Here is a 24,644-nt window from a genome sequence, read left to right on the forward strand (position 1 = left end):
ACAGTTGTATTGAGTTAGCTTACGTAAGTGTTTTGTATATGTAGTAGACTCAATTCATAATGTCTTTTGGGGATTGTAAGAACAGATTATGTTTTAAGTAATGGATGTTTGAGGATACAGTTAAAAACTCTGGTTTGTCTTATAGAGTCCATATGAATGTTTATGTTTTCCACTGTACTTGAGATTACAGATTAATATGAATCACTCGTACGTCCTTATTTAGGGTAGGTTGTATATGCATGTTTATCAGAGACAGTCGTATTATACAGGTGTGGTAGCACTCTAGGGCCGTATAATGGGTCGGGGTGTTACAACTTGACTCATGGACTGTAAAAATATCTTCCATTCTTCTTTTTCTCGAACAAAATCTACATTTACTTCCATGAAATTTTTATCGCAGAATGGAATTGAATTTTGACCCTGTATTTTTCTTAGGAAGTGATCCAAAGTCCCATGGCTGACTTACAGAAATATGGAAAGATTTAATATTTTCTTTAAGCACAAGAAACATGAGAGAGAATAACATACACCAAAGAACCATAACTTTTCATAAAACCTTAGGATAATCAATGTCCCCAAGAACTTCACCATTAAAGAATCCATGGGATTTCTAAGCATCTAAATCCAAAGGTAACCAATAACATTCTTTCAGTTGCTCTCAGATCCATGCACACTAAATCATAAGGAACCCATAAGGAATTAGGAGTACACTTCAATGTGTAAAGGTGCACACATTCCAAAAACGTACAAAATTCTACTTCAAATATTCCATTTTTGCAAATGGTAGCTCATTCCTTGTAGTGACTATTTACACAAGATAAAGAACATAGTGCAGCATTCTAGGAGAAAAATGTCAATGGTTTGTCGTGACTTTTTCGGAACTGTCGGCTGTTCTCGAAAAAGTCATAGAAAACCCTTGATGAATTTTTTCTTTCGGCTACAAGTCAAAATTCCAATTTGCTTGTTGTAATTTACTCCACTATGCATCTTATATTCGATCACTCTTACCTAGCCTACCTATTCTTATCCTCACCCTACTTCATGCCTATACTCTGGTAATAATCATCCTTAGAGTCTACAGAACCTATTCCCTAGGCTCTAATACCAAACTGTGACGACCTGAAAAATTTCGTTCAAATTTCTCTAATACCACCTGTATTAATCTGAATATTTCATATTATAATAATCACTAATAAAGACAGCAAAAGTCCTCAAGTACTAAATTACTAGAGTACTAAACCATCCCAATATCACATTAAAGATTTAAACTTATCAAATAATGGATATCACAATAAGGCTCTGAACTCATCACAACAGAAATAAAATATTAACAATTCTAAACAAGACCTTCTATCCCACCCACGCTTCTACTGCGCTACTTTGATTACTGTTATACTCTACATGACATCTGAAAAATATTAGATAATGATGGGGTGAGACACCTCTCAGTAAGACGGAATAGATTATCATCAGTGTGTGACAACATGAGTTTTAGTGTATCATAAACATATCCTGTAAATAATTAACTGTAGCTGATAAATCATGTAAGTCTATACTCATATATATATATATATATATATATATATATATATATATATAAGTTTGGTAAATACATACTTTTTAGCATAAACATACTTTATCATAATAAGTTTCTCTATATATGTAAATCATCTGATATGTCTGTATAATACTAAAATTTTCTCTAGATGGATAGTTAGCTAATATCATGTATTATCCCCACATAATTGGGTTGTGCGGCCCGTAGGCGAGACTTAGCTATCGCTGGCCTAGCACGTTAAGCCAAACATAACGTGTCTGTAAGTATGATTGGCCACCCCAACCTAGTCCGGACTACCAGAAGGGATATCCTACTCATCTATGGCCCAATCGACTACCATTCACCAACACTTTATCTAAGACATGTGGTGACACTAATCTAACATAATAGTTACGACAATGTGCTCTGAATTTGAACTAATCCATCAAGGTTCTGCTATCATATAATACAATTCATATAATATAACTGTAACATAAATCTCATTTTTCATAATTCTACATTAAAACTATCATATCATATTTTTGAATAAACTATTATTTCTTACTGATCACGACATTAAGCCAGCTGAACTGTCATAATATGCTAATCACGACATTAAGCTAGCTGAATTATCATAATATACTGATCGCGACATTAAGCCAATTAAATCATCATAATATACTGATCACGACATTAAGTCGGCTGAACTGTCATATTATAATTCCATAATATTTATAACATTTTCTGAAAATCATTATCAAATCGTACTTGTTCTGTTTACTCAAAAAATAATCTAACATGTTGATTTATACAATAAAAATATTCATACTCATACTACACAGTTTGAGTGATAATCCATAATATAATAACTATATGGAAAATTTATTTTTTTGTTGAAAACAAGGGTAGGATTAATTTCGCCCATTTAATTCAATTCCAAAATATTCCCAAAAATCTGATATAATCAAATCCCTGCAATTTAACTCAACTCAGGCATATTTTTAAAATAAAATCTAAACATAAATATAATTAATTTCACATACTCAATTTAAATCGGGCATATTTTAAATAACACAAATCTAATTAAATTCACGCGCTTCAATTTAATAGGGTAAATTTTCTAAAATACCTAACATAATCTATTTATCTTACCTTAGCCCTAGAGTGGTGTCTATGACGTCCCAACGACAAATCCACTCCGATTAAAGTGGGCAGGAGCAGAGTTAGGATTCGAATATGATATTCGTTTTTCGATTTGGCCGGGAAATAGCTGAGAAATCTCAGAGAGAGAGAGAGAGAGAGTTTGAGGAGAGAGAGACGGAGGGAGGATGAGAGAGATAAAATGGCTGCTGGGGGGTGAGATTGAAATGAATTTCAATCTCAGGATGCTTCCTCAGGAAGTATTCTGAGGTTATCTTTTATATATCTATTATAATATTATATTAATATATTATTAAATTATATTATTTAATTAATAATTTTTATTTATTTATTTATTTAATTACTTTTAATTTTAATTTTAATTTTAACTTCTTCTTTTTCTTTTTTTTTTACATTTTCATGCATATAATTTTTAGGGTCATTACACCTTTAGTTGTGCCAAACTGCGAGGGCTTAGTAGAATTCCCTAATCAAACATGTAAAGACTTGACTTTCTGTCAATTTTTCTTCTATATTTATGACCAATCTTTGAAGCATGGAGATTATATGACCATTGTCTAAATCAAAGCCTAAAATTAATTGCCCCAATTATTCCATTAGATGAGTGTCAATTGTCAACTTGATGTTGACTCCATGAGTCTAATCCTGTTTTGATAATGACAAATCACTTGGTATTTGATCAGTGCATTAAGATTGTGAACAGAAACTGTAGACACCCTATTTTTGCCATAACCAAATAGAACAAAGGAGTCCCTTCTCATTATATTATTATTATTATTACCTTATTTTTATTATTATTATTTTCTTATAATTATTTGTATTATTTATTATTGTTCATTACTAGTATTATAATTAGTGTTACCTTACTATTATTTTGGGTATATTTTTTAATTTTTATTTATTATTATTATTATTATTATTATTATTATTATTGTTATTATTATTATTTTCCTATATTATTAGTACTTTACTATTATTTTGCTAGTATTTTTATCATTATTATTATTATTTTTCATTTTTATTATTATTACTAGTACTTTTATTATCTTTATTTTATTTTTACCTTACTATAATTATTTTTGTTTTCCATTTATTTTATTGTTATTATTTTTGATATATTATTATTATTATTATTATTATTATTATTATTATTATTACTTTTTGTATTATTACTCTATTTTTATTAGTATTATTATTATTATTATTATTATTATTATTATTATTATTTTACTAATAATATCTTTATTATTTTTATTCTTACCATAATTATTTATTATTATTTACTATTAATAGTTATCTTTATTATTATTATCTTATGGATACTTATATTATTATGATAATTATTATTATTATTATTTCCTTTTTCATTATTACCATAAGAATAAAAGAATAAAAAAAAAAGAAAAAAGAAAAATAAAATCAAAAAAGGAAATTCTTTCTAGGGTTTTCAAAAAAATTCTTTTATAAGAGGAGAGGCCAAGCACACATAGAAGGGCGGGGGGGGCGCAGCGTAGGAGGCCAAAAAGAAAAAGATAAAAAAATTTCTGCAGCCTTTTTTTTCTTCATCATTCTCCCACTCTCTCGCGGCCACTCTCCTTCTCGCCGAACCACCACAGCAAGCCACACCCATCTCTCTCCATCATCATCCTCCCATCTCCAGCTCCGGCTAGACCCACCACCACTCCACGCTCCCATCACTGCGAGCCACGCACAGCACAGACCAACAACCCCTGCTCCCGAATACTGTAGCTCCACAACGGCCGCCGTCTGCAAACACCGGAGTTCCACTCTCTGCCGCTCCCCTGCTGCCATCCGAGGAGACTCCAGCAGCCACGGCCAGCCACCACCCAGCAGAGCCACTCTTGCAGCAGCCGTGAACTCCCCCTGCAACTCCGGCGAACCAGCAGCTCCTCGGCCAGCCCCTGTTCCTGCAACCGGCGACGTCGCCGACGCCCCCACCACTCGTCGTTTCCGTCGTCATCGCCTCGACCTGCACCAGGACCTCCGTTCTCCATCAACACCGGACTGGACCCAAACACCCTGCTGCCAACCTGCTGCCATCCGTGACCCATCTCCGGCAGCAACCATTGCTGTAAGTCTCTGCATGTCGGTTAAACCTGCACACAAACTCACTCACACACTGTACAAAGACACAGCACACACGCACTCACACTGTCACACACGTGCCTGTATACATATATATATATATATATATATATTTTTTTTTTATTTTTTTTATTTTTTTTTGGATTTGCTTGGGTTTTAATATGTAAAGTTTTAATTTTTTTTATTGTACATTTAATTGGTGTTTTATATATGTGTATATCTAACATTAATCTATTTTTTGCAAGATTTTATTTTACCTTTTGCAATAATATTAATTTAGGTTTCATATTTATATATATTTGATGTTAATTTATTTTATTTTATTTTATTTTTTTTTCAGGGTTTGTTTTTGTCCTAGTATTCATTTAGGTTTAATTTTTTATTGTTTATATTAATGCATGTTAAATAATAAATATGGTTGTCTTTTATTGTAGTGTTTTCATTATTGTGTGATGTTTTTGTAATTTATTTATTTGTTTATATATATATATGTATACATATATATATATATATTTTTTTTTTCTTAATGTTATTTTGTATATATATTGTATTATTATTGTTTTATTTGTCCTAATATCTAATGTCTTGATTTTTGTTTTTTTCTTTGCGTATGCAGGTATATAGGTTTTTATGATTTTTATAGTCATTTTAATTTTTGGTACTCAGGGTAAGTTTTGATTGTATTATTCATATAAGTTAATTTTCTTGAGTGCGGAATTTTTATAGTTGGAATTTGTCTAGATATTTAAAGTTTAATTTCATTTTATTCGTTGGATTGTTAATATTATTGTTGCATATTTAATACATAACTAGAATAGTTATTGTAACTATTTACTTAATCCATATGTTTAGGGCTATTTAGGGTTTTCATTGTTGATGTATGTTCAATTTTAATTACTTAGGGTTTTCTTTATGTGTTATCTATACTCATATTAATATTTTCTGATATTTAGTATTCGTATTCTAATATTTTATCATGTTTACATATAAAGGTATCAATCATTATAGTAAGTTTAGTGTTTTGGTATATATTTTGCTTAGTATGATATTGTATATAATATTATGGTATAATTATTATTTAGCTTCACTTATTAAGGTATTTTTTTGTATAGTATCTTGAGTGTTTTAATATATATATATATATATATATATATATATATATATATATGGGGTATTTTATTGCCTGTTTTGAAAGTTGTAATATTTTAATAGATATGCTTATTATCATTATTATTTTTATATGCATTGTGATAATTTAATACTTTAACTTATTATCTTATTAATATATAGTAAAACCTCCCATACTAGTATTTTCCTATAAAAATTTTATATACAATTTCAAAATTTGGGAGCGTATTTTATTGATTTTTATTATCCCTATGATTTTATTGCGGGGGTATGAGCCCTCGGGCATCTCGTACCCTAAGTTCTGAGGGAATATATATATATATATATATATATATGTATATATTATAATTATTTATTTATTCTTTATGTGTATTTATAAGTTCATAAAAAGGAGTAATTTAAAGACTTATTAGATTAACTTAGGGATAATTTCAAATTAATTAGGTACCGTTCGTAAGAACAGGCGTGTAGGGGGTGCTCGTACCTTCCCCTTGCGTAACCGAACTCCCGACCCCAACTCTGGTAATGTAGACCGATTCTACCCCTAACGGGGTAGTTATCACGTGTTCTAACCACACTAAAGGTTAGTGGCGACTCCGACATTCCATATTTTCCTTAAAAATTAAAATTGATTTTAATTTCACCGCCCGGGGCACACGCACTCCCGGGACATCGCGACAGCAACAATATTTAGCATGCATGGAAGGCTAGAAAGTCATGAAAGCCATGAAGATTAAAGTATATACATCTTGGCACAATCCATGGAACTAAGAGAATAGAAGAATGAAGATGCAAGCGACAAATTCAAGATCATCATGGGAATGGGTATTTAGAACTGAATGTATTTACATATTTCATATGATTTAATTCGAAACTCAAAATATACCCTAGACTAATCTTAGGACTCATGCATCTCATGAACATCTTTAGGGGATATTTATGGATTTAGAGATATTTTAAAACCCCAAAAAATATTTTATAAAAGAGCAAAGAAAGAGTGCAAAAGCATATTTTTGAAACTAAAAGAAAAATCTAGAAAATGGTCTGTCCAGAAGACTGAATTCTCTAACTAGAAGACTGAAGTGTACGCTCAGTTGTCTGAAGATGCAATTTCAAAAGACTGAAGTTTAAGCTTAGTCATCTGAAGAATTTCTTCAGAAGACCGAAGATTAAGTTCAATCGTCTCAAGAATTATTGGAGAAACACAGAAACAGGCAGAAGCATACCAGAAGACTGAACCTTGACTTCAGTCGTCTGAACCCGCAACTTCAGAAGTTTGGACCCAAATTTCAGACGTCTAACCCTGTGTCCAGGTTAATTTTTCGAAACTCTAAGGAACTTCAGTCGTCTGAACCTTAACCCTCAGTCGTTTGAACCTGTGGGAAAGTTAAAAATTTAATTTTTAATGAGAGAACACGCGAGTTATTTTTTAATCAAGTTGATCCAACGGTTAAGACTCATCCAAAGGGCAAGGTTATCTATATAATAAACATCTAAACCCTAGTGCCCCCAAGAGAGAAAGAACTTTTGGCATACGATTGAGTGAATTGAATGTTTAGCAGACCTTGGGAGAATTTTGAACACAGTGCTGAAATTTTTGCTTGGGATTTCAAAGCTTATACGTCAAATCTGAGCTAAGGCTACATTAATCTACAAAAGGCATTCTAGCAAGTGTTGTGCATTCAACTTGGTATTGAGGTTTGGTAAATTGGTTTGTTTGTTATTACTTATTCTCAAAGAGTTTTCTCATCTCTACATCTATTATTGAATATTATTAGAGAGATTGATTTTGAGTGTTCATATACATATATAGATTGTTTTGATAAGATCACTACTTGAGAAAAGTTTTGCCATTGGTTCAATATTCTTTGATTCAAGTGTGTATTTATTTAACGATTCAATATTTTTGATAGTACAAAACCACTTGATTAAATATCCATAGAGTTCATAACTATATATATTATTGTGGGATATTTTCTGAAAAATATTATATTGGGTTTTGATCTTTGGAACACATTTCATATATATATATACATATTCATATACAAAGATCATATTGTGTTTTGAATATTTGGAATAAAGCTCATTGATCTTGATTTTATAATATTCAAGACAAATTTTTAATAAGATCACATTTGGTATTCGTGCATCTAGAAAGTTGAATTAGAACCCTAAGTTTTCCAAAACATTTACTTATATAATTATCTTGGGAGATTTGATAAAAGGGAAATTTGGTAAATAATATTATTCATATAACGATTATATCGTTACATACATACTCAGCTTCAAGTTTCATCATATGGATATGTGTAAGGTTTTCAATTGTACTCACTAGCTTTGTTAGAAGTAATATTGAGTTGTTTTGCAAATTTAAAATTCTATATTATAATCACGGTTCGGGTTGTGAACCGGGTGAGGAGGAAGTTGTGCCTCTTGTAAGTAGCGGATGTAAGGGAAGTTTCATCCCGGTTAAAGGAGCGGGGATTTAGTGGAATCTTTGAGTGAGTTGCGTAAAAACTGTGTTTGCCTTCTCTCTTCTTTTACTCCTTTTAATTTCCGTAACGCATTTCATTACTTGTCTTACATGTGTGTATGTTGAATAACCCAACACACACTTGATAATTAATTGGGTAAAATAGAATTCATTGAGATAATAATTTGGATCAATGTCAAACCCCTGCAATTAATTGATTAAATATAAAAATAGGGATTAAGTGGTAAATAATAGTAAAGGTTTTTAAAAAATACCCAATTCACCCCCCCTCTTGAGATTACACCTAAATTAACGCTTGAATTTAGTCAAAAATAACAATTTTGTTTTTTTCTTTTCAAAATAGCATCAGCCAATATGTCATGGGAATCAGTTCAAAGAATATGTCAAGCTAGTAGTTTGGGATAAATCTATGGGAAGAGGAGGTTGGGTGCGTAAAGAAAAAAATTGATTGCAATAATATCACCTTTCCTCAATCCCATAGCCAGGATGCTAAGTAGTTGGAGATCACTATCATGCACTTCATAAAATCGGATCGTAAAAAACAAATTGCCCTAGTATTTGCATTGTTGCCACTAAATTTTAGGTAAGGTTGAGCTAATTCAATCTCTATTAAAACAAAACTACCCTAGGGTCATGGTGTGAGCTGCTCTTTTAGATTTGCTTCTTCTATTTTTATTTTTATTTTTTGTATTTTTTGAATGCCCATATTCCCTCTTGGTGTCATTCTTGGTTTTCACCAATAGTTGGCTCATGCCTAGACGATATTCTAAGATCCCAACACTTGATTGTATAACAAGCATGTTGAATCTATTGCAGAAAAACATGAATCTCTAGATGGACTTTTAATAGGATGAAAAATTCACAAGGACTACAAAACTCTCATAAATGAAGGGATGATAGGCTCAAAAATCACTAGTGATCATGTGCTCCAATGTTCTTAGACGGCGACAGTTTGGACTAAACCTATTGTTGAGTAATATGTCGCCTACGTACCCACTATGAGATCAAGTCTTGACATAGTTCATTCTAGATTTGATAAGGAAAAAAATGATGAATCAAATCTAAGAGGACTTTGCTTTTTGTTTGTATTGAGGCTGGGGCTCAGTCTTTTCTCCTATTTATAGGCAAAAAGGAGGAGCTAGGGTTTCTTGAAAGAAAAAGAAAAGCCTAGAGTTTCCTTGGGGGGCAAGGTTAATTACAATCTTGCCCCTAGGGCCTAAATATCATGCTCTTGGGCCCTTGGGGGCTCAATTGAGCTTCCTAAGGCTGTAAGGAGCCTCTTTGAAAGTCTTAAATAGGCCCAACAAGGCCCAATAAAGTAAAGAGTCTTATGAAAGACCTAGCTAGAGGGAGAAGTCCTCTAAGGAACCAAAAACACCAAAAAAAAGAAAAAAACAAAGAACTCTAGGAAGCCCTTGAGGGGTCCCTAAGTTGGAAATAAAAGCCTTTAGAGGGGCCTAGACCTTTCCTTAGCCTACTAATCCAAAGTGAAAAAGCACTAGGTCAAAATAGGCATTGACAAACCTTAAAATGAGAGATACACACACTCACATGAGATAAGTACAGTTACCATTCTTAGAATAGTTATTTTAGGGTGCTAAACTTTTAAACCTCGCTTAAAGAAGGTTTAAAGTGTGCCTTCTCTATTCACAATGGTGCTCGCATATCAAAACCTCTTTTCAAAAGGTTTTCCTTTGTTTCATCTTAAAAAAACTAAAATAAAGTGATAACTCCATTTTCTAAACAAGATGGTAAGCAAGGAAACAATTGGTTTGGTTTCATTTACCTATTTGGTTTTAATTTAGTCATCAAATATGTTGACAATCAAAATGAGCCATTTAAGTCTCACACAAACAATCATCCAAAAACATCAATCAATCATTCATTCATCATTTTAATACTATTTTTAGCTAACCTTTGTGTTGTATGAAAATCTTCATAAACTCAATACATAACTAAAAATTTTTGTTACTTATTATTATATATCAATGTCATAAATGCTATGAGGCTTTGGTTATAAAATTTCACATACAGTATCACTCTCAATACAAAATGTTTGGTTTCTTGACAATTGTATTGTAGGAGGATTTTTGGATACACTCAAGTTCTAGATGGACCATGCATCCACTTGTGACCCTGTTTACAAAAGCTTAGCAATGCTGCTCTTAACATGCATCTGTTCAATCATATTTTTTGAAAAGCTACACAAAAATTACACAAACAATTTAGTTCACAAAATAATTATTAGATTGAATACAACGAAAGATTTAAGAGTAGAGATAGTAGCTATTTTGTAACGAAGAGATGTTAATCATATAAAGATGGATAACACTTTAACCCTGTGAGGTGACTTTGACTTGATAAAACCATTTCAATAAATTAGAATTAGAATGAACAATTCTCACTAAAATTGAACCAAAGACTTTCCCCTCCCCCCCTGCGGGGGGTTTTCTCTCCTTTTTATGCAATTAATTAATTCCAAGAATTAATGCAAAAACCATCTTAAATTAGTAATGCAGGACCTGCGTGACTGCTATACATAATCGAATACTTGTTTGTTCCCTCCATCGCTTTTGCTCACTCAATAAAAATATTACTGGAGAAAAAAGACTTGGGGTAAGGGGAGTAAGAGCCTATTTTCAAAACATGTAAGAGCCTATTTTCCCAGCATTTAGGATATGCAATTTAGATCTTGAATTTATATTTATATAGACTTAAATAAAAAATTATATATAAAATTATATCTATGTTGCATTTAAAAGTATAGATTTCAATTTTTAAATTTAGATTTTGATAAATCCACACAAAATTTAGTACAAATTTATATTCCATCATGTTTACATTCATACAGATCCAAATCCCAAACTTCTTTTAAATCAATCTCTTCAATAACCACAATCAACCCATGTACCCATATATATAATATTATAATAATTTAAATTTTTAGATAATTGTGCTAAGATTAAAACTTAAATTTTAATGATGAACATTTTAAACTAACATAATAAAAGAAAAAAAATATTATTTGAAGCGACTTAAATTTTAAATTATATTTAAAAGTTCAATTTAGTTAATCACTGAATATTTTGTCTAAAAATCAGTTAACTAAATTTTGATTACTCGTTTTAAATGGTTCAGTCTTAATTCACATTTTCTAACCAATTAAAATTGCTTGATTTCTACCCGCCCCTCACTAAATCAAAGAGGAAGCTTCATTCACTATCTTTGCGCGTGCGTGCGAGAGAACCAAAAGCTCCAACCTTTTATTTTGGCCAAACATTCACAATCCACAACTAAATCAGTTTTTTTTCCAGAACCAAATAAATAATGTTCCTGGAGCATGGTTCCCAAAAGCATATATAATAATTATATAGTGGGAGATAGAATCTGAAAGTGTCAAATGAGTGTAAAAATGGTAACGTCAACATTGAACAAATCTTTTCGTCGCCCCCAATTTTCGTGTGACTAACCAGTTCTCATAATTATGTGGGATCCACTATCAGTATCCACGATGTCGCTCATCTCCCCAACTTTAAGACCATATGTTGCTTCTTCAAAAGGCTTCTGCATCTGGCCGCGCCCAAAATACCCTGCATCAGTGTGTCCGCGCGTCTCATAAAATTGCTAATAACAATACAGTGCGGAATCTGTAATATGAATAAGTAAAACCCATCTCTGAATCTTTGTACTGAGCCATTTTAGTCGTTTAATTACTAATATCAATATGTATATATTTTTCCCATTTTTTTAAAAAAGTTGCAAAATACAAATTTAAAGATAATACCAAAAATTGCATCAAACATTGGGATCACAAGCAACAACACCCAAAAAAAATCCAAATCAACCGAAAATCATTCAGGCCATTAAATGATGGCCCTTTCCCTCACCTCCATTTTTCCGACATGTCTCCCGTCATCCTCTTCCCATTCTCCTCCCTATGTTCCAGCCCTCTGTTTTCCAGAGACAACCAACCAGAGCTCCAACCCACATAGAAACCCTCCTATAGTTATACTTTATGAACTTGTATTTTTATTTTTATTTTTGTTAAGGATTTGGATTGAAATTGGCAAACTGATTAACACAATCAATAATCTAAAAAAAGTCCTAAAAAAAATCCAAAAGCAATTGATCTGGTATGAGATTTTTTCAAAGCTATTCCTTTTGGCCATCAAAGAAATCTTCTTTCTTTGAAATTTGCCGATAACAGCTTCCCCATTCATCATCGACTGCCAATGTGTGTGTGTGTGTGAGAGAGAGAGAGAGAGAGAGAGAGAGAGAGAGAGAGATTAATATGTTCATGGGAGATAAATCTGTTCTCCATTAGTGAAACAGATAAATCTGTCCATGGGGAAGTTTGTTCCTGAATCTGTCAGAGCAAGAGGGTGAGATGGGAGGCATATTTCTTTCCAAGCAAATTTGCCAAGCAAACCAGTGAATGCTCTGACCAAACCAGAAAAGGGAGAATTGCGGACTGAAGTAGAGGCATTAGGAGGCTCCTAAGAGGAGCAAACAAACACGAGCGGTTAACTTAATTGTGAACCATTTAGAGTGCAGCCTACATTTAGAGGCTCTTAACACAAACAACCCCTTAGACCAATATAAAGAATTACATAACCTTACCCACAACACAACTCCTCCATATCTGTACCACATGTAAGCATATCATAAACTAAAACAAGGCGATTTCTACACTAACAAAAAAGGAAGATCTGGACAAATTAGATAAAACATCGTCACAAATGAACTCCCAAGAGAAGGGTTAATAAAGACTTTTGTCCAGGTCATGGACTTGGTGCTAACCACATAACTCTAATAGAAGATTCTGCACACACCCCAATAATAATCCGAGCAACATAGCAGCAGTAGCCAGCTAAGGTCAACTTTGGTCCATCAGGGTTTTGGTTGCTATCATTTTACTCCTTTTAGGGGTGGCAAAACAGGTTGGAACCCGATGGGTGACCCATGACCGGCCTAGTTAAATCGGGTTTGGGTTAAATGGGTCATCCCACACCCAACCCCGACCTGGTTAATAAACAGATTGGGCGAGTTTGGGTCGAGTACCCACTGGGTGACCCATTTATCTTAATATATATATATATATATATATATAAAATATAACCTAACCAGCTAACCCTAACCCCTATGGCCATTTCCAATTTTCCATTCCATTCGCAGTCGCAGTTTCAGTCCACAGATCATAGTTCTGCTGGCTCACAATCTTCTTCGCAATCGTAGTTTCGCCAGTTCGCTCTTCGTCTTCAACTAGGGTTATCATCAATGACAAAATGCTAGGGTTTTTTGCCTTCAGGCCCTTCACATTTGGCCATTTGCATTCCATCCGCAATTGCGTTGATTCGCCGCATTCGGCATTTCGCAAATCACAATCTTCTTTGCAGTTCGCTCTTCGGTTAGGGTTATCTTCAACAAGCTAAGGCTTTTTTGCCTTCACATTTGGCCATTTCCATTCCATTTGCAATTTCGGCGAGCCGCATTCAGCATTTCGCAAATCGCAGATCGCTGTTCGGTTAGGGTTCTTCAACAAGGTAGAGTTTTTTTGCCTTCACAAATCTGATCTTCAACAAGCTAGGGCTTTGTTGCAGGCTGGAAGCTCTGCCTCTCTGGCTTGCTTTGCTCGACACCATTGACATCGGAAGGTCTGGCTTCGAGCTGTCTCTGCTTCCTTTCAAATGTTTAAAAATTTTTAAAATAAATAAATTATATTTTTAAGCGGATACCCCGGGTTTGGGTTCATATGTTAATCACCCGTTTATTAATGAGTCAACCCGAACCCGTTTAATCCCTACCCATTTATGACTCGCCCAAGCCCAGCCTGTTGACCTATTTTGCCACCCTTAACTCCTTTCTTGTAACAATTTCATTCTCTAAATTTGTTTCTTTTCCCAAATACAAAATTTTCATGAAAGTGTTGAACCTTGGTTGCCAATTTACTAGAATCCTTAGTCTTTTAAATTTTATTTATTTATTTATTTATTATCAGAAAATGAGAGAATTCATTAAAGGGCACCAACAGGTTACTGCCCAGACGAGCAAAAAGAGACTACCAGAAGCCAAAAAAAGAAGAGTAAAAAAAGTATAGCATCACTTGTGTGACCCATCATCAAGAATTGTCAATTGTCCAAGTATCCAACATATATAAACCATTAAACCACCTGGTAATAGTAGGTCATTTATATTTGAGAACAGTTAAGTGACGCAGTTGTTCCTTCAAAGACTTTTCTGTTTCCCTCCAAATATACGATGCAAAAAAATGGTCAAAGGAGCCTTTTTCCAGTCGCTGTCTAATCAGATGCCTCCAAACCTTGATCTCTCTCTACAGTCTCAGCTGTAGTACAGAACTGCCCAAATAGATGAATAGCTAAATTCTAAAGATTCCTAGTCCAAGAATAGTGAAGGAGAAAGCCACCCACAGATTCAGCATCTTCTTCACATAAAAGGCATATATTAACCAGAGTTATCCCCCTTTTATGAAGATTATAACTAGAGAGAATTTTCCTCAAAGCTGCCTCCTAAGCGAGAAAACAAAAAATGAACTTCATTTGGAGCTAGAGATCCCAAGACAGCCTTCAAGGGGAAGTAGATCCTAGCCTCAAACAGGTTAACCAATCTGTAGAAGGAGCTGACTTAAGTAGCCTTCCACCTAGGCTCATTTGGATTTGCCCGATGAGTGAAACTATTGTATAGGCAGCCAAAGAAATCAACAAAATGCAGTGCACTCTCAGTGTTAGGCAAATGTCCAAGCTATTCCATTGTTGTAGCGTTCAAAATGCATAATCCCAAGTGGGATTTTATTATAGGCCATGTTGAAAAGTATCAGGAAACTGAGAACAAGAGTGAGCCACCAGGTACCCTGCTGAGAGAAAATAATGTACTGTTTTTAACTTCAAATTGGAAAAAATCAAAGATGCCTTCGCATCCTCTCTACATCAATTTCCAGGAACCTACTCCATAGGACTCCCTAACTTCCTTGGAGGTCTGCCCATCTGATCAAGCCATAATTTGAAGCAATAACATTTCTTCAAAAAAGCTTCCTCTTGTTCATGAATTCCAGAGCCATTTGTTGAGAAGTGCTTTCTTGAACAAAGAAAGATTTTAAGACCCAAGCCACCTGTTTGCAGAGGTTGCTTGACAGCCTGCTCATTTAACCAAATGATATTTTGAAATCCCCTCCCATATTTTCCAAAAGAAATCCTTTTTTGAATGTCTACGAGCCTTTTAGCCACCAAGCATGGAATGGAAAAAGGGGCTGGCAGAACACCGGAGAATTGAGAGAGTATTTTAATGAGGGTGAGTCTTCCACTTTTTGAGAAAGAATTTCACTTCCAATGAGCCAGATATTTTTTCAAACATTTTATATTCCATCTATTTGTCCATCAAATTTGAAGATCTCAATCTATAATGAAAAAATTATAGCAGCTTGTTATTTTATAGGCTTTATCACAATTAGTCGGAAGAGTTTGGGTAAGACTTCCAAAGTAACTCTCGACAGGAGAATCCATACTATTGAGGTAGAATTGCAGCAATTCACCAATCCTAACGAAGTAGTTCCTTCACAATAGGCTCCTATAACCCTTTTATCTTTGAACTCTAAATGGGGAACCCAAAGTAGTTCAGAAGAAACCGCCCCAGCTTACACAGCCAATAATACTGGCTGAGAAAGTGCCATCAAACCCATCCCTAATGGGAAAAAGCTCACTCTTTCCCAAATTGATTTCAACCCTGAAATTGCCTTGAAGCAAAGAAGGATGCACCTCAAGTCAAGGATTTGAAGAGCCTTCCCCTCACAAGAGATTATGGGGTCTACGGCAAAGAGGATATGAGAAACTTCCATTTCCTTCATTATTATTTTGAACCCATTCCAACATAACCTTACCATACAAGTTGAGGAAGTATATAGAGGAGATGATACACTTGGTCATGATGTTTGCCGTCCAAAGATAAGGGGCTCAAGGAGAACAATTGTTGTATTTACTCTAGTTCTCCTCATTCGCATGTTTTAGTGAAAGGAGTGGAAGCAAATTTAGAGATGAAGGCCATTTACCAAGAGCCCAGAAGGCTAAACATAATACAAGAATCATATATTGCAGTTATGTTACAAGACTCTTGGACTTGCACATCAAATAGGCAGAAAGATCAGATGTTGGATTTTATTATTTTAGTGTTTTCTTTCATACAGAACTCCTTTCATTCTAACAAAATAAAAAATAAAAAAATAAAAATAAATTAAAAAAAAAAAACACACACACACAATGCAGCAAAAGAAATATCCATTAAATCATGCTATAAACTTCCATACATGATTTAAGGAAGATTAATGTCAATGTGTTGTAACAGCATGATTTTGCTTTTTAACATGTAAAACACACTAAACACCTAAACTTCTTCATTAAGAATTGAATACTATGTCTTTAAATTGCGAATTTGTATCTTTTTGCTTTTGGATAAGATAAAAATTCAACCTTATTTCAGATTTGTTTTTAAAAGTTCATCAGAATTGCAGACTCAATCCATAGATACACACAGAAACTAAGCTCCTTAACCTCTTCTTTTTTTTTTCTGAACTTGGTCAAAATTTTGCTTTAGTTTAAGATGGATACTTTTTAAATAGTTCCATACAAACAACCATTTAGGTACATACAGACAGCTAAGGTGTATGAACTTCTTCTTTACAGGAAAAACCACACAATTATTAGAGATGAATATATCAATTAGTATTTTGTATGAAAAAATTAGTGGACAACATTTTAGCACTTTGTTGCTTGATCATACACATGTATTGGTTCAACTTATAGGTGGCATAGGTAAACTTAATAGCTATTCATAAAAAAATGCACTTGACACATTTGTTAAGTCCAACAACTTGAACATAATAAATGCATAAGGGCCCTTCATACAATGTTATGAACTGAAGATATGTAAGTTGCTGCATATTATAAGGTTCAGTAAGTTCAATATGTCACAGTTCAACAAGTGTGCCTACTGGAGTTTCACAAGCATTCTATGTTCAAGAAGATAAGAGAGATTCATTTCTATGCTGGAGAATTTTTTGCTCATACAAATATCCAACAAACTGTGATTAATTCATAACCAGATAGCCACCAATATATCAAGTTCCAGTAATTTTAAGCCAACTTTAAACATAAAATCACTGAAAATTAGAGCACTAGTTGATCATGTCAGAGTCAACCATACAATCATCATTGCAACTTTTCCTCAACTTCTACAATCAACAATTGGTATGATGCACACAGAAACAAATCCTCTAAGATTTCTCCACTTAGCATTCATTAAATATGGACCAAACCACATACATGTTCTTAAGCAATTCTAACACTGTCACATCCCCTTTGTACTTGTGGTACAGACACACACACAGAGCATTGAGGACAGATAGGAACAGTTCCTAACTCAACAAAACTCTACAAAAGATTAACTCTAGTGATCTTGATCCTAGCTGATACACGCAAACACACATTTTCTTTGTTATGAATGGAATCCTTCCCTATTTTTAGTTTCTTGAGTGGGCTTCAAGCCGAGATATACTCTATGGTACAAATGCACAATCCCTCTTCATTAACTGAAGTGTATAAACTGGAAAAGCTGCAAGGGTGCATTCTTGACATCTTGACTGCAAGAAACAAAGCCAATTCCAAAACTTTGCCCAATGCTGTCTCAATTTTTCTATAGAGTGTTAGCATCCAAAGGCCAAAGTCTAATCTCTAGAAGCCCGGCTCTTGAGGCGTCCCTCTCGCAGTAGGGTTCCAGCAATCAAAGCAACAAGCAACGGTGATAAAGCCGTTCGCTAACACGCATCCATTTTCTTGCTCGTTTAATTATATGATATGTCTGTATGGAAAAAGCTCGTTTCTGGCCCCTGGCTCGTCTGAGTTTTAGCCATCGAATGAGACTTAAAAAGTAAACATGCCATCAACAGCCCATTTTCCTTCAAATTTTGGATTCAATTCTTATTGTAACTCTTTCCAATCACAACAGTTCCCAATTTCTATCGCATCAGATATCAACGTGACAAGGGTTTCAAATAAGTTCCAGCCCGTCACTAAGGAAAGCTGGGAATCTGGACCTGGATCATGTGGAAATGAAGAAGAAAAAGTGGGATGTTTCAAGTGCACGGAATTTTTTTTTTTACAAGAAAAGAACTATTTTAAGGAGAAGTGTGAGAAGAAATTTGTTCCTAATAACAAATTTATAAATAGGCAGCAACATTTGTTTGTGGTGGAAACATAAAAAGTTTTAAGGAAATAATTTTATAATATTGCATTGAAATAAAACCAAAAAAAGAAACAAAACTAGGAAAGAGTTCTAAGGAAAAATACCAAGATCTTATATGAAAAGACTCCAAACAAGAGAGGGATGAAAGTCCAAAATGCACACTACATGATAAGCTCAAAGTGTTTGAAGGAACGCTAAAAAGATATGGAAAGACTTTGCATGTTGTGCTCAAGTCAGTCTATTAAACCAAAATTGGAGGGATCAAGGTTATAAACAATAGAAGTATGCTCAAACAGTATCATATTAAATCAAGGCTTCTACTCAACAACAACTAAAAAAAAAAACCTCTGCTGATGCGCAGAACATGTTGACAATGTTTGACAGAACACCTGAAAGAAAGCATAAATGGTCTATTTGGGTATCTGAAGTCATTGACAATAGCAATGGGAATGTTCAGAAACTCCAGCACATTACCAGCCATTTCAATGTATTAGAATCGCATGAAGATATCTTTGTCAACTCTTCTAGGCTTCCAATAGTAACAGTACAACATTTTCCTTCTGGTTTAATGTCCCCAATCCATCCCAGGATGGGGACAAGGATGTGACGGGAAGGGGAATGTTATGAACTGAAGGTAGATCAGACGCCGAAGGCAGGGGCTAAGACGATTTTTTTTTTTTTTTACTGTATAGCATTTGCTTTCTCTTCAGTTGTATTTAACAATGTTTTAAAAGGCGAAGGCAAAAGGCAAGGCATTTTACCCTACGGAAGGTGAGGCGTAAGCCTCAAGGCGTTGAGGCGTAAGGCATTTTGGGACTGTATCTTTTAAAAATAATTAATAAATAAAAAAATTATATATAGTATAAAATGAGGAAAATTTTAGAATAATGGAGAAAAAAATAAAAACATGATTCTTAAGTATCATATAGGCCAATTTTAGCTAACAAACTCAAACAATGCATGTTAAAAATAAGCCATAACTTGACAAAAAGAAGAGAAAAGCCAAATTAAAGCATCACAATGTCTCCTCATCTAAGATTCTAATTTCTAAGAATCTAAATCTAAATCAACAACGTTCGGAGGGAACTATCAAGATCTTCATCAAAGTCCTCATCTTCATCAAAATCATCTATAGTAGGAGTTCTTCCACTTATAAATTCCTCCTCTCCCACTTCAACATCATCATCTTCCTCAATTTTGACCAATGTCGGCCCCTTGCCTTTGTCTTGAGTGCCTAGATATTCTATAAAGCTATAGGTTAGGAGTTAAGAGAAATAGAGAACTATAAATTAGAAGATTCAAAAATGACTATTGATATGTATGTACTCAAGTTCTCACAATAATCACTAATCTTCCTTTTGCTAGGAAGACTAAAATGCGGGCTACCAAAAGCTTGTGTTAGTTGAACATCATCTCCTTCAAAAGCTACCATGGGCAAAGCTCTAATGGCATTAACATCTAGGAGATTTTCATCATCAAACCAAGAAGTATCTTTTGGGAGGATAGGTTCTTCCTTCTCTGTGATCCATTCATCATCTGAAGCTACTTCCAGCACCAATATTGGATAATAATTTTGTCTTCCTCTTAGAGCTCTCCCCCTCAGTTTGGTGTTGTACTTCACGTAAACTAGAGCATTCAACCTCTTGTGCTCTAATCTATTCGTCTTTTTCGTATGAATCTACAATTGAGTTTAAGCCATTTAAATTTTTTGATATTAGAAGATAATTTCATATTTGAGTGAAATGATAATAACATGGCATTTGTAAGAACTAAGAACCTACTCAAATAATGCCCCAATTCCTCTCACATCCACTAGCACTACATGTCAGGCTAAGAACATGAATAGCAAACTTCATCAATTTTGGGATCTTTGACCCAAAATGCTTCCACCAATCAGCTACAAAATAATTAAAAAACATCTTTAAGTTCCAAGTTTTAAGAACAAACAAGGACAGAGTACTACTAATTAACTAATTTTTACTAAAGTATTATTTTTACTTAGGCTTCTCAACATTCTAGAGTCAACAGCCACTCGAGTCCCAAAATCCCCTCGTGCATTATCAAACAAATCCAATTGGATGTCTACAGCTAGCCTCTCCTCATATCTCAACATTCTATCCATGCATTCAAATAGTCCTTTCTTCACTTCTTCACAATCAGAGAAGTTCTCCTTATAACGCAATTGGGGATTTAAATAATATCCTGAAGCATGTAAAGGGTGATGAAGTTGTGGAGTCCATCTATCATCTATTTTTCTCCAAATGGGTCCATGCTTCTTGGCATTTATAGGAAAATTTGCAGCAATTTTTTCTTTCACCGAACCCATCATCTCATAGAGTAACCCCATGGCTGGTCTTTCCTCAAAATCAACTTCCCTTAGAACACACACAAGAAGGACAACACTCTTGATAAGATAAGTCATGTGAGGCCAAAAATGTTGGTCAAATAAAACTATTGAGTGAGTCCTTATACCTTCATGCATTTTTGCATATGTAAAAGTGCACCACATTTCTGAAGAGAACATAGATTGAAGGCCTCGCTTTTGTCTGTAAATGCTCTGAAATGTCAAAAATACAATAGCAAAGCTCGTCGCCATAGGGCAAATGAGTTCTTTGTTTTTGGTGAAATGCTTCTTCATCATTGTAAGTACATAGGAATGATTATAAATAAATTTCACAACTTACTTAACCTTTAGAATTGTGGTTGCATGGATCCTCAATTTCGCAATATCCTCCAACATAAGATCCAAACAATGTGCAGCACATAGAGTCCAATAAAGCTTCTCCCTCTTTTTCATAAGCTTTTTTTCACCATTTATAATGTTCTTCACATTATCAGTTATCATCTGCACAACATTCTCCTCACCAACTTCCTTAAACACCTCATCCATATACTTGAACATCAAATCACCATATTTTATAGAATCAAAAGCATTAACGGATTTTAAAAACCATGTACCAACAAGACAATTCACAAGAAAATTAATCAAGACCCTTGAACACCCATCAGTCTATCCATCAACCTAGATAGAACATCCATATTCCTTCCAAACTTTTTTGTGGTCTTCCAACATGACATCAATGTCTTTCACTTCATCTTTAAGGATCTACATCCTCATCTCTTGCACAGATGGAGGCTTGAAACTTGGCCTATAATTAGCAATACCATCCACCATAACACACCAATATACATCATCCACCAAATTAAATGGTAGAGCATTGTTGAACACACAACATCCAACTTTCCTACACACTTCATTCTTCCTTCTTCCATTTTGAGTTTAGAGTGGATTGTTTGGTTTGTGAAAATGAAAACTTATCCATTAGACCTCTAGCCCTAGGATTAAGGTCAGTCCAACTATTCTGCTGCTTAATATCTCCAACAAATGGAGACATAGCACTCTTAGTCCCTCCTCCTGGACCCATTCCAACCTCTTCAAGAAGTTCATCTTCTTGAAATTTTTCAAAAGCAATCTTGCACTCATCTCTCACATTTTGAGGAGCTTTTGGGCAAGGTTTCATTCCCTTCCTTATACCTGCCAAATAATGTTTAAATCTTGTGATAGTCCCACTGCAAGTTTAATCACAAAATTTGCATCTAAAATATTTTTCTCCATCAATTTTTTTTATGTATTCCAAACAAAATCTTTTTTTTTGCCCCTTTGAATCACCTTCAGACATGTTTTTGTTTATCGAACAAGAACAATCAGCAGCTGCAGCAGGAACTTAAAACTGAAATTTGAAATTTGAAACAAAGACCTCAAATTGAGATGAAATCTAGAAGCAGAGAGGTTGTAGAGGGTCGCTACAGAGAGACGAGAGGCTCGAAGGAGTCATCGGAGGCAAATCAAAGCTTGGAAAGGATCCTCAACTCGTTAGAGAGAGATGAGAAGCTTGGAGGAATCATCAGAAGCAATTGTGGAGTCGTCGAAGAGAGACAAGAAGCTTGGAGGAATCGTTGGAAGCAGTCGTCGAGTCATCAAAGAGGGAGAAGGAGCTAGAGGAATCGTCAGGGTCATAGAAGCTTTGTCGAGTCGTCGGAGAAGGAGAAGGAGCTGGAGGAATCGTCGGAGAGCTACGTCAAGTCGTCGAAGAGGGAGAAGGAGTTGGAGGAATCGTCGGGGAGCTACGTCGAGTCATCGGAGAGGGAAAAAGGAAGGAAGAAGCTTCGTCAAGAGAGGAGGAAGAAGCTTCGTCAAGAGAGGGAGGAAATAGGTTTTAGACTTTAGACGATAGGTTCTGGTTCCTTTTCTTTTTTATTTATGTTTTAAATTAGGCCAGCCCAAAATGCACAAGCCTTCAAATTTGAGGCATAAAATGCGAGTTCCCCCCCCCCCCCCCCCCCAGGGGGGCGTACGCATTTTAGGCTTTTCGCCTTTCCAATTATGCCTTGGGGCATTTTAAGCCCAAAATGCCCCTTATGAATGCCTTTTAAAACACTGGTATTTAGGAAATTTGATTTGGTTCGTCATTCACTTAGTAGTCGTAATTTAACTGAAGTTGTTACGGTGTTATTTTTTAATCAATTCATAATCTTGCACTTAAAAACACGGAAGGTAATTTAGATAAGAGATGATTTGCATGGGTGAAGTAACAATTGAATCAGGATTCTCTCGTATATCTTAGCTTTTCTGTCCTTAGGGGAATGTTATGAACTGAAGGTAGATCAGATTAAGGTGTTTGACGTCAAAGGCAGGGGCTAAGACGATGCTTTTCTTTTTGACTGATCAGCACTTGTTTTCTCTTCAGTTGTTGCATTTAGGAAAGTTGATTCAGTTCGTCATTCACTTAGTAGTCGTAACTGAAGTTGTTAAGGTGTTATTTTTAATCAATTCGTAATCTTGCACTTAGAAATACGGAAGGTAATTTAGATAAGAGATGATTTGCATGGTTGAAGTAACAATTGAATCAGGATTCTCTCGAATCTTAGCTTTTCTTTCCTTATTCTCCTGATTCTCACAATTCATTTGTCATGATCTTATCAATCTTTTATTTTCCAAGTTTTCTCAGCAACCAACCAAGAAAAACCCTAATCAATTCCCATTCCTCACTACCAGGAAAAAAAAAAAAGTTAAGAACAAGAAAAAGACAAGAACAAATATTGATGGACTAACTAAGAAACTGACCTAGATCGCCGCCGCGCTTGGCGGAGCTGCAGTCGGAGTGGCCAGAGGCGACGTCGGCGAACTTGGCCTTGCCAGAGACGATGTCGTCGCGGATGGCCTTGAGCTGAGCGACGGCGCTGTCGCGGGTGGTGGCCTTTATGACGTCACCCTGCGGATCCTTCCAGGAAGCGGTCCTCCGGGAGCCTTGGTGCTTGACGAGTATGTGCGAAGCCCTAACTTTATCGGAAGATGACATTTTGCTCTTCTTCTCCGTTCGATCTGCCGTCGATGATGAGATCAAAGAAGCTTTCTTTCTCTTCCGATCCGATGACTCTATCTTCGCCACTCGCACCAGAACGAAGATTCTAGAGAGAGTGGAAAAGAGAATTGGGGAGACCAAAAAGCTGAGTACCTTCGCGCGCCGTACTGTGGTGATAGGTATGTAGTTCAGACTTCAGAAAGGCTTTTAAAAAAGGAAAGGGAATAATGGAATATTGAATGCGCTATCCAACCATGAAGATAAAGTGGGAGTAGGCGTGCTAAAGCCGAAGACGTGCGCTCTCCTGTTGGATTTGACGTAAATGGATCGCCCCGACTCCCAACTTTGAAATAGTTTGGTACAAAAGTTGGTGCCAAAATTAAGAAGAGGAATGATCATAGAGTTTTTTTTCCTAAATTTAAATTTATTTTAACTAAATCGAGGGAAACTTAATTTCTAAAATCCATGTGTCTAAAAACTTGTTAAGTTTTTAAATAAAAGACCTTGAATGATTCAACATTTTTTAAACAAAAGATACTAAATGATTTAGTATCTTTTGTTCTTGACAAAGGTCAGAGTAAAGCTATTTGATATATTAAAATTAAAT

General features: G+C 34.7%; 1 protein-coding gene across 1 annotated transcript; it reads right to left on the bottom strand.

Moving 5' to 3' along the window:
* Nucleotides 1-11,669: 11,669 nt before the first annotated feature.
* LOC131155261 (peptidyl-prolyl cis-trans isomerase Pin1) lies at nt 11,670-24,430 on the bottom strand. Its single transcript, XM_058108671.1, has 2 exons — nt 23,800-24,430; nt 11,670-12,016 (listed from the first exon to the last, which is right to left on the bottom strand). The coding sequence occupies exons 1-2, from the start codon at nt 24,032-24,034 to the stop codon at nt 11,892-11,894; spliced, it is 360 nt and encodes a 119-aa protein (XP_057964654.1). The 5' UTR covers nt 24,035-24,430; the 3' UTR covers nt 11,670-11,891.
* Between the last annotated feature and the right edge of the window lie 214 nt (nt 24,431-24,644).

Source organism: Malania oleifera, chromosome 1 (genome assembly GCF_029873635.1).
Source record: "Malania oleifera isolate guangnan ecotype guangnan chromosome 1, ASM2987363v1, whole genome shotgun sequence".
Classification (NCBI taxonomy): Eukaryota; Viridiplantae; Streptophyta; class Magnoliopsida; order Santalales; family Ximeniaceae; genus Malania; species Malania oleifera.